The following is a 12,007-nucleotide window of genomic DNA, read 5'->3' as shown; positions in this document are numbered from 1 at the left end:
ATATTAAGTATTTAAAGTCTAATATATTACTGGGCTAAAAGCTCAGTAAAAAAAGCAAAAACAATACTCATCTTCAAAAATGATGTAGTATCAGATTAACAGGGATCTGGGCTTTCCATTCGCCATGGAAAAACATAGTAAAACCTGGATTTATTCATTTTTAAGGAGAAAAACCTGGATATTCTCCTTCAAAGGAGAAAAACCTGGAAAATGGTGGGTTTCCCTTGCAGGCTGGCAGAGTTCAAGCCTGTAGGGGGATGTGGGAAGCAGAAGGAGGGCGGTCAGGCAGGGAGCGTCATATGCATGCACTCATGTATATTCACATGGCCACAGAACAGGTTGGAGAGCAGCTCCCACAGGTAAGTCTGGTGGCAGGGGGTGGGGGGGAGGTGAGAATTGAGGTCCCCCGTAGGGAGGGAGTTGGGCAGGGCTGGGGTTGCTGCCCCACTGGGGCAGCGTGTGGTGCCCGGGGCCAGAATGCATGGTCGCAGGGCCTGGGTGGAGAGTAAGATGGGGTTGTGGCATGGGCCCAATTGTCCAGGGGTTGCGGGAGGGTGGGGGGAAGAGGGCTGGCTCCCTGCCACTCTATGTACTCCTGGGAGGGAATGGGGGGCATGTACCCCCCCCCCCCAGATTTGTGTGCAGGGTGGGGGCGGGCTGCCCACTGTGGACCCTGCTGCCCTCCACAGCCCAGCAGGCAGATCCCAGTGTGCTAGAGCAGGGTAGGGAAGCTCGGTGCTGCCGCCACAAGCCACATGCTACCACGATGCTACCGTGGCGATGGGTGGCAGCGTAAAGTTACGTACCTTGCTGCTGCTGGTTGGGCAAGGGGCCCTTAGCCATGGGGGCATGTAGCTCCCAGCAGCAGCATTGAGCTTCCCCTCCTGGCTCCACTCCCCTGCTGCACAGGGTCCCACCTGCTGAGCTGTGGAGGTCCCAGAGGGAGGGCAACAGGGCAGGGAACCCCAAGCCCACAGTGGGCAGCCCGCATATGCCCCCCCCATCCCATGGGCTCTGCTCCAGCTGTGTCACCTGTGGGGGAGGGAGAGCTGGGCTCCACGCTTTGCTGCACCACAGCAGCTGCCACCTCCCCTGAACCAGGGATGTGGGTGGGGAAGTATGTGGGACACTGGCAGGGCCTAAGGGGCTGTGGGTGGGGAGTGAGGGACAGTGGTGTGGGCAGGGCACAGGCATATCAGGACTGCTCTGCACCACAAAGCAGGGGGGGACAGCTGCAGCTGGACCCGTATCCTGGTGAACAATGGGAGCCAGGGGAGCTCTGATTTTTTTCCATGATGAAAACCCCAAAATGAAATGCCAGAATTTATAGGTATTTAGAATTTATTTTATTATAGTGATTGAGGCACTGGTAGACTTTCAAATTGCTTTAAAATGTAAATATATCAATAAAACATGGATCTGGGGGGTTTTAATCAAAGAATTTGCTATTTTTTTTAGCAGAGACCTTTACATTTTTTTAAACGGAGAAGACCCAGATCCCTGCTGATTAGTTCCCTCCTTCTTCCTTCATCCTCTACTGGTGCTGTCTCAAAATGATGATCTGTCCTGAATTTGCTGCTACAGTGATATCTGTAGTCAAGGTGAACTTGGTTATCAGAGTGAACTCTGCAATGCCAAATCAGAAGTTGTGAGATTTAGCTGCTGAAAGGCAACTATCTTGTTTCAGTACCTGAGTTTACCTCAGATATGGAGGAATGGATGAGACTTACTGCACCGGTGTAACTGCATTGTTCCCTTGCAGATATGCCTCCCCATTTTGTGCAAAGAATAGAGGGAGCGAGGGAGTGTGTGTGTGTGTGTGTGTGTGTGTGTGTGTGTGTGTGTGTGTGTGTGTGTGTGTGTGTGTGTACACACATGCATGCGTTCATATATAAGGTTGACTGTGCCCCTCTTCTTGTCCCTTTTGAATTTTCACTACGGGGCTTGAAAGGCATACCAGGAAACTGTTCTTTAATACATAGTGCTATCATCTGAAGACCTATGAGGCATCTCTGCAGGAATTAATACTGTATAAAGCAGCATTAATTCCCTTTGAGCAGCCACAGGAAGAATCAGCCAGAAGTAGCAGGGTTGTGTGAAGAATAGGGACTATTGACTACCCTGGATTTAAGGGGTGGAATTCTATGCAGTTTGCTTGTTCCTTCTTCTGAATAACTTTATTTGTGACAGGAGAAATAGCTGAAAACTGCTCTGCAAAGTTGAAATAAAGTGTGTGTGTGAGGGGGAGGGGGAGGCGGCTCTATAATTACAGTGTATTTTGATGGTGACTTCCTAATGGTGTTTATTTCCTTTGATAATGTTTATTTTACTTCGATACCTTTTCTTGAGTCAAAATGTGCGAAGATCAGAAGGGACATTGTAAAGGGGTCACATGAAAATTGGGCAGTGTGTTTCAATAGTGCTGGAGTATAGTTCTATTAATGAAACTAATCTGAAAGAGGAGTGTGCATGCAAGGGAAAAATAGTTAAGGGACAAATGTCAACTATACCCCTACACTATATGAATGTGATGCAACATTGGCTGAAAACATGTAAATTTATGCTAGCTCCAGAGGACAGTGCAAGAGAGCTTCTTGGAAGTCTCAGGTGACTCTTGTTTTTGTAGCATGAATAATTTGTTTCCTTACTGCGAGAATGAAATGCTGCTGTTTGTTCACAAATTCTGAGAGCATGCCAAGAAAATGTATTTGGAGACAAAAGACAGTACAGGCAGAGCATGGGGATATGAGGCCATTGCAAGAACACGATAATATTTTCTTAATTTGTCTAGAGATTTTAGTATTCAGAGACTGTTTTACTCTTAATACCCCTGAAATTGTGTAGTGATTGAGCACCTAATACCAAATTACTTAAAGTTTATGTTTTACGATGCCACTTTCAAGTTGTGTGATTTCTACACTTTCAGGATTTATTCCTGCTGAGCAGAGAGGGAAAATAATTTTCTGAGCTTGGTGGTATATAGTTAATTGTGGATTTGGACTACAGTGAGTTTGGTTCTGCATAGTAAAATGGTTAAGGGTAGGCAGATGTATTATGCTACTGGCTGTTTAATAAAACAATACTGTTTGTAACAAACTGATAACTTTCATCCTTTTATTGTCTCAATGCATAATCAAAAGATGTACCAATATTTCTTTAATGCGTAGTAAAGTTCCACAAACCTAGGTGACTTGTTCTGTGTAACAGACTGGAAGAGGAGAAGTTTTAAATGTGTATACCTTAGTTGCAGACATGGCGTACATAATTGTTTTCAAAAGGCAAAGTGTCTTGTAAACCACCAACTATGTAGATATGGTCTGTAACTTAGAGAGCATGCAACTTGATTTTTCCATCTTATGGACATGTGGCAGGAGAAACAGTAGAGGGGATGTAGTGAAAGGATGAGAAGTACAGCATGAACTCTGTATTAGTTAATCATTTTTGGTCTGTCAAGGGGGTTCAGTCAAATCCTCTTTTTTTCTTTTTCTTTTTCTTTTTATCAGTTGCAGAAGCCTGGCAAGAATTAGTCATGGAGGGCACTTTTATACATGCTCCGGAGGTGGGGAGGGGGAAGGGGGCACTTTAATTAGAGCAGCTCCAAGAGCCACTCTAATTACTTAAAGCACCTATAGCGTCTCATGTATCAACACCCTTGTGCTTCAAAATGATGGAGGGGGCACTTTTATTAAAGCTCCTTGAACAAGTTTTAGTTAAAGTGCCCCTCTGCCATTTTGAAGCATGGGGAAGGCTGCTGGAGCGTGCTAATTAGCACACTCCAGCAGACTTGACATGTACACATGCTGTAATTACAGTGTGCCAGAGCAGCCTCCCCCTACATTTACAGGCACCTGGATATGTTTGAATGAAAGAGGTGGTATTTTTAAGCAGATTTTTAGAAACAATTTTATTCTTAGAATTGTAAGTATTACCTAGACACCTGCAGGCTGGCATTTTCCATAGTAAGTATCTCCTCAAAGAACTAACCTGTATTCTGGATTTTCACAAAAAATGGTTTTTGGAACCTGTTATAAGCTACCTACTTGTGTCAAATACTTGTTTCTCATGAATATCTAGTTCTGATGTGAAGGCAAGATTTCTTACCTGAAATGTAATCTCCAAAAACACAACAGAACAGAGAAACCTAAAGCCTTATTGTTCCACTAACTTGTATTGTCCCACTGCTTTGCCACCAATGGGTGCTGAACATAATTTGGACACTGTAAAAACAGGCCACTAGATATTCTAGTGCAAATGTCCTTAAATGTTATCCTTGTTCAGCCAATTCCTTATGCATGTACTTTGACAAATTGCAGCCTATAATTGTGCTATTAGCTGAACTGGAAGGCATTTGATTGCTGGGGAAAAGAGCTTTATAGCACTTCTGTGGAAAAACATAAGATTTGGAAATCTGTAGATCCAGATTCCTGGTTTAGCAGTCAGAATTCTTTTTCACGTGTATTTTTTTTCTGTTAAGAAGAAGTTACACCCTCTTGGATGAAACCCTTTTTTGTCACTTGGGAAAAAGTGTAAGTGGATAGCTGGCTTCCTTTTTTTGTTAGCTTTGCCAGTGACCTTTTATTGTAGTCTGCAGGCAAGATTGAAAAATTGGCGCAGACAGGTTGAATATCGCCTTTCATTTTGTGATCTGGCAGGACTCCTAAATTGTTAGGAAATGAAATTTGACAGTTTGTGTTATTAATTGGAGAACAATCTAAGCATATTATGACTGACTTCAATCTAATGCCCCATATCAACTGACTCTTGTCATACTCCAAGGAGGTATTGCTTTTTTTATGCTATCACTGAAGTCTCAGGAAATGTCATCATTGTAGGCATGTAGAAAGCAAAGCTAACAAGGCTTATTTTTAAAAAGTCTCTCTCTATGGACTGTTATTCACATAATGAAATAATACCAAAGAGTGCATTTAGTGAAAAGAAATTGTTGGCAGATCTAACTTGGCTCTATTAAACTTGGACTATTCCTGCTATGTCTTAGCCAGTTTTGGCTTACGTGTTCTTTAACTGGGAATAGTGCCATTATGATGAACGTTGAGGAAAGGTAAAAATACATTCCTGCTTTGGATTTTAAATCCATTGAATGAATTTAATTTTCTGAACTTTGCTATTTTTAACTGCTTCCTGATGCTTTTGTTGGAACACAGCATAAAGAATCATAAGATCATAAAGCAGGGCTGAAAAGGAACTTCATGAAGTCCTGTAGTCCAACTTCCTGACCAGAGCAAGATCATCCCTGACTAAACCATCCCAGCCAAGTACCTAACTTCCTCTTGAAAAGCTCCATAACTGCTACACATCCTGCTGCTCGTCTGCATCTGGGTTTAGCCCCATTGCAGAGGGGATGGGGATCAGTGGCAAGGGTAAGATCAGGCAGCTGTTCACTCTGAATGTAAAGGCGTGTGTCTGTGCTGGCAAAAGATTGTTGACCCCTGGCATAGGCCATATTCAGAGAATTTTTGTTAGGATTAAAGTTGTTTTTCGTGTCTGTCTTTTTTTTCTTCTTTCTTTTTTTGCTATTAGCTTTTAATTTCTTCTGAAGGAAAACTCTTGAATAATATGGAAGAATAATCTTTTTTTTGAGAACTCCCTGGATGACTGTTTTCTTCAGATACTGTTAAATGGGACTGAGGTCACAGACTGCCCTTATTTAAAAAAAACAAAACCTTCTTTCAAAGTCGCTGCCCTAGAGCTGTGGCTGCAAATAGACATGGTTGTTGTGTTCCCATGAAAATATTTATGGCGGCACAAAAGCCACGCAAACAGATATTGTAGCTCTTTGTTATGCCACAAATAGTAGACCATACCTAGGCAGACAAGGTTCTTTGGGTGAATCTGATATATTTTATTAGACCAGCTTAAATAGTTGGAAAAAAAATTAAGTGCTTGTGGGTCGCATAATTAGTTATGTGACCCCTGACCTCTTAAAAATGTTTTTTCTCTGCATACTCCTAGGCTCCATGCAGCCCTGTGCAGTCGGGGGCAGCTCCTCCCCTACTGCTATCCCCAAGTCCTGGTTGTGCTGCTAGGCCAGGGGCAGGCAAAGATCTGGCTGGTAGTGGACTCTATTTCCCAACTGTCCTGCCTGTTTGGCTGGGGCCGGTTTCCATGGAGACCTCGGCAGCAGCTGCACTGTGATAGCGTGGGGCCGGGGTTTCTGTGGAGACTGGCCCCAGCAGTGCTGGCAGGGTGTGCAGCAAGGCGGGGAGCTGCTCTGGGGCCGGGCTGTGATCTTGCAGCAGTGACAGCACGGTCCAAAGCCAGGGCAGAGCTGCGATCCCCTGCCTAGAACATGCAGGCTGCAGATAGTGCCTCTACTCTGGCTCCAGACCATGCTGTTATCTCTGCAAGATCCCAGCTCTGCCGGACACCCTGCCAGCACTGCTGGGGCCAGTCTCCACAGAAACCCCGGCCCCAGCCGCACGGGCAGAGGCTGCTAGGAAATGAAGTCTGGCCACCAGCCGGATCTGCCATTTTACCCACCCCTGTGCTAGGCGGTGGCCAAAGGCAAGTCTAGGGGCCAGGGGTTGGAGGAGGGTGCTGAGGGCTGTGTATATGTGCCTTGTGTGTATGTATATGCTGTGCAGTGCTGGGGTGGGGGGGGAAATGGATGGTGTTGCTGCTAGAGAGTTGGCAGGCTGGGAGCAGACTTGTCAGGTCCTAGCCACTCCCCTGCTTGCCAGCCCTCCCATGGCAAATCTGAGCTGTGCATGTTACTTGGGGCGTTAACCCTGAACATGCCACTGCCCCTAGCATGTGCTAAGTTAACAATGAGCTAACATCCCTACAGGTTAGCTGATGCTAATTGTAATGGTTAAGCGCACCTTTGGATATTAGCTATTTCTGGACCCTTATCTATAGCAACAGTGTAATATCTTTCAAGATTTCCTCAACGAATTGAGGCACAAATAAATACTTGGTTGTTTGGTGACTATGCGGGAATGAAATGGACCTTACAGCATGCGACCTAAGTTTTATTAATACTAATACAGCACATTATTCAAAGCTAATAATATCTGTGTCAAATTGGGACAGGTCATCTCTGTGTGCCTATTATTCTTTACTTCACATTGGGTACAAGAAACCCTGTAGTGTACACATCTATGTAATAACTTTCCCCAAAAGGCAGATTCTTTATTATCCTTGTCAGTTATCAAAAATGACAAATTGATGTCATTTAATGAAAACTTTGCTGCCTTTTCACCCAACTGATGTTTTCCTTACTCAAATAAATGCCTATCACTTTTTGGAAATTCTCCCAGTGTCTTGGCCTGAATAGTACTTGGGGCACTGAATTCCAGTGACAGTAATGTATTTTTTAAAGTGTTTTACTTCTCAGTTTAAAAATTGTTCCTTTTAAGTATAATTGAGTGGAGCTTTCTTATATTGTGTGAGGAGTTTTAGAGGAATGCTACTTGGTTTTCCTTTTTCTGTACACCATTCTTTGCTTTGTATACTCATGTCTCTCCTAATCCCTCTTCTCTAGTAGGCAGCTGTATTCTTTCCATGTGGAAGTCTTTCCATGCTTATTGTAACTTCTGTCAGAGTCCTTCTTTCTTTGTGACCAGAACTTAATATAGTAAGTGGTCTGAGCCAAAATACGTTTTGTTTAATTTTATTGTATTTAATTGTATTTATATATTTCCTGATCCCTGAATGATGATATAGATTTAAGGCAAAAGGAATTAACCAGTCATGTATTCTGGAGTAGATCATATGTATGCCATCAGCCCTAGAGGTTCACTCTGTTATCCCTGCTGTGGTAATTGAGAACCTGGCAATATGTAAATGCAGTTACAATTGTTTCTTCTAAAGCGTAACCTAACATTTCTGAGCACTTACTTTGCCATCATACTGTCCATTCATCTAGCCCAGGAGTAAGCAAACTGTGGCCCACGGGTCAGATCTGGCCCATCCATAGCAGGTCAGCAGGTTCTAGCCACAGCAATAAGAGGTGTTCCCCAGGTTCTGTTGCCTGCTACGTTGTTTTATTCTCTCTGTTTCAGCAGGGGGCAGGGGGCATCCCAAGGTCCTGACTCCTTTCTTTTTCTATCTACCCCTTCACATCACCTGCTGATTTGCCAGGGAATGCGGGGGTGCAGCCTGAAGCAGGGGTGGGTCATAAGCAGTGGTGCACAACAGCCAAAGTCTTAAATTAGTCTTGACTGATCTAAATAATTCCATCACCATCAGGCTTTCCCATTTCCATGTCTTTCAATTTGTTCCACTTTCATGTTTTACACACAGTGTGGAGTCAATTAAATGTAAATTGCCTGTACTCTCCTCTTTCTTCTGAAGAGTTGTACCTCAGAACATTTTTTTTTTTCAACTGGCCTGCTTTTACCTGTTGCCCTTTTTTAAAATATCTGCCTTGGGTACCCATGTCCCCCTTATGGGAAACATTTTATAATCTGGTAAACAACTTAACTTTGTAAGCAAGATGTGGCTAACTTTATGCCTATAACATCCTTTATGCTGAAAGAATGCAATGGTGATCTTAAAGAAAAAAAATTGCCGTTGTAAAATGGTGCTGCCAGAATATGCATGTTCATTCCCTTCATTGTGGAAAAAGGTACCACTTAATTCCTTTTTATTCAAAGGTGACATCATTTAACTTTTAATGAAACGTTCTAGGAAATATTTTGCTTTATCTCTGTCAAGTCTGATATAATTTGATTGTGTCAGTGTCGTAAGCTTTTCCCCCTCCCCACTTCTCCCTACCCCTTGTTTTTCGTTTTTTTTTCCCAGCAGCTATATTGTTCAGTCATGTAGCAAGTCCAGATGCAGTTCTTGGCACACTTACCTGCATATTTGACAATTGTTTCTGTCTGCTGGCAGGTGTTTGAAAATAACATTTAATTTCTATTTTACCTTGTTTATTGTAGAGTGCATTACCAGAGCACCAGCTAAGTGGATTATGATGAATTCCTGCCACACACATAAGCAGCACGTGGCTCCTGCTGGTTTTACCAACCCTCATTAATTTTTTCTTGTTCTGTTTCTACAGGCTGCTTTGTATCGACTCAGTGGGGACTGGAATCCTTTACACATTGACCCAAGTTTTGCTGCTCTTGGAGGTGAGCTGTGAGGGATGCCATTTTTACTAATGATAGGTTAGAAAATGTTAGGAGTTATTTGTACATCAGTGGTGTTGTACATTTGCATGTCTGGGGGTGTTAAAAAGTAAGACTCATTTTTTACTCCCTCTTATGCTTAATTATAAGCATCATCTTTGTAGGTTAAAATAATGTACTGTGCTGGTTTGGGGATTTTTTTGTTTTGTTTGTTTGTTTTTTGTTTCATTTTGAAGTACTGCTGCCTTTGGCTAAATCAGTGATTCTCAAGTGAGATGGGTGTTGTAGCACTCTGGGATGTCTTTAGAGTCTTTCCGCAGAGCCTCAGGGTGCCACACAATGTTAGCACTGTTATGTGTGCAACCATATTTCACACAATATTCCCAGAGGTTTCAAATGGGAATTCATAGCATTAGAGATGTTCTGACCTGTTGTAGTCCTTTTTTGAGTTCTTTTCAGCAGAATAAATTGCTCTATTAGTTGTCTCGAGTCAAAAAGCAAGTAAGAACTAAGAACTGGCATTTTCCAAGGGGTGCCTTCAGTCTAATGAGAGGGGCCTTGAGTTTAAAATGGTTGAGAGCTACTGGGCTAAACTAATTATATCTCCCTCCCTGGAAGAAAACTGCCACCCTCCATTTATCTTATTGGAGACTATTCTAGCACTTGTTTCCCTCTGCCCATCCTCCGCTGTAAATTTGTAATTTACTGTTATAATCCAGTGAGTTGATGCAAGTCCCTTTTGAAGTTCATCATTCCAGCTACATAAAAATTGGTAAGGTAGATGTGTTAGAAATTGCTTAGTTTCTATACCATGACAAATGGACTAAAGATACCTAGAGTGAGTCTATGTGAATATTAGCATTCTCCCTGTAGTAATGCTAACCCCTCTTCCCCATCCTGTTCCTTTATATAAACCTTCCCTAGACTACCTTCAGTACCTGCCTGTAATCTCAACATGTTAAAAAAAGAGAAATGAAAGCTAACTCTTTACAGCTCTGGATACATTGATATTACTTAACCAATATTCACAATTAAATGTCACTACAGCCTGTAAGAGAGGCCATTTTTCACAGGGCCATTTAATTACAGAGTTTGTGTTACAAGATGAGTGTTTTTAGTCAACTCAAACAATTTTAATTGCTATGGAAAGCAGCATGTACTCAGCAATGAAAACTAACCATGTAGGTGATTACATGCAACCAATACTGACCGTGATTATAAAACACATGGCCCACATTGGGCAAACATGCTGATGAGAACCTATCACAAGAATAGGTTAATATAGCGCATCTGAATAAGACTTATAATGTAGCTATCAAGCACTTTCCCCCTCACCGCTGACTCTTTTTCAAGTCATGGTGAGCCCCCCAACATTGCATATAGTTTACCCAGGATCCCTCTGTCAGGCCCTCTCAGCCTGTTACATATGATTAGTGTGGCCTCGTTCTGTGTGAGGTGAAGCTGGACCAGGTTGCCCTGTGCCTCATCTGTATATACATTTTTTGAGCATTCCAGGACTTTGAACAAGAACACCCAGTTCCAATCAAAATAGTTTGCATATAAGTAGGTGCCAAAGTGCTGCTCAAAAGTGTGTTTTTGGTGAACCTGTGCTAAAACTTGCAGCCATTTAAAAAAAAAAAATGTAACATGCATCTATTCTGGATAAACTGTGTGTGTGGCTACTAGATGCAAATTGCTACAGCCATTTTTAATTTTAAGGTTATTGTTTTCAGATTTGTTCCTCGCTTCCATGTGCTCAGAGAGAGCAGAGTCTGGTGGTAAGGAGAAGGGAAGGGGCTGCCAGGGGAAAAAGTTCAGAAGAAGCAGAGAACCCCCAGATTTATTTTCTTTGATGTAGCAGTAGGAAGGGAGTAAATTCAAGGCAAACCTCCAATAATTAGATTTTATACCTGGAAAGTTATAACCAATTTACATATTTTCCATATTAGAATCTAATTATTGTGGGGGTGGTTCCTGTAATCAGGATTGTCTTTTATTTGAGTAAGTATAATGCATACTTAAGCAAGCAAGAAAATCATTGGAAAAAATCAGCAAGTGGGTTTTTTGGGGGTGTTTGTTTTCATAATGAATTTGCTTTGGACAAGGTTATGCCCTCTTTTTTTTAGTTTTCTGTATGTATTATAAAAGACTGTTTTACTTTCATAAATGTGCAGAGGAAATAGAAATAACAACTTTTTTGAGCAAAATTATAATAAAGAGATTCAGCTTCAGGCTGAACAACATGGAAAATCTGACAGTTACAAGTGGCTCTAAAAAAGGTGTTTTATATTGAGAACTGCTGGGCAGCCTTACTACTAGTCCTGCTTTAATAGTCATGCATACACACATATGCATATACACATTTTAAAACAAGCATATAGTTTTTGATAGTCTCATTACTTTTTAAATCTGTCATCTCTTCAGAATAGGGATCATATCTTCCTGTGTCTCTTAATGTAATACTTGCCACTGGGGAATCCCAATCTTCATTGGGAGTCCCTGTATTGCTATAATATAATTATTAAATGATGAAAACCTTTTCAGCTTCCAGTGCATGTATCCAATTGAAACGTTATGCTCCAATAGCTTTTTCTTTATAGATTAAATGCAGAGTCCTTAAGCAAAAGGCAAACTTGGATACAAAATCCAAAACATTGTGTTGTTTTTCTTTTCTGTCTGTCTGTTTGTAGGATTTCAGAAGCCCATATTACATGGACTGTGTTCTTTTGGGTTTGCTACCAGACATGTTTTGAAGCACTTTGCAAATAATGATGTCACTAAATTCAAGGCAGTTAAGGTCTGTAGGTTTGTCATTTGTAATTGATTTTCTGTTATAACCTTTCAGTTTATATGTTGCTTCTTATTAATTACATTTCTGTAGGGTGGAAAAGGACCATTAGTTTCTTCCTACAAATGCA

At 41.9% G+C, this 12,007-nt stretch overlaps 1 protein-coding gene across 1 annotated transcript in view; it reads left to right on the top strand.

The window, feature by feature from the left end:
• Positions 1-12,007, top strand: part of HSD17B4 (hydroxysteroid 17-beta dehydrogenase 4) — a 121,449-nt gene that overhangs the window by 73,391 nt on the left and 36,051 nt on the right. Inside the window, exons 18-19 of the mRNA XM_006263620.4 lie at positions 9,023-9,092; positions 11,780-11,886. Coding sequence (XP_006263682.1) covers positions 9,023-9,092; positions 11,780-11,886 — 177 coding nt within the window. The remainder of the gene's footprint in view (positions 1-9,022; positions 9,093-11,779; positions 11,887-12,007) is intronic.

This window comes from Alligator mississippiensis, chromosome 3 (genome assembly GCF_030867095.1).
Source record: "Alligator mississippiensis isolate rAllMis1 chromosome 3, rAllMis1, whole genome shotgun sequence".
NCBI lineage: Eukaryota > Metazoa > Chordata > Crocodylia > Alligatoridae > Alligator > Alligator mississippiensis.
Note: the sequence above shows the minus strand (reverse complement) of the source record. Positions and strands in the feature narration are given on the sequence as shown.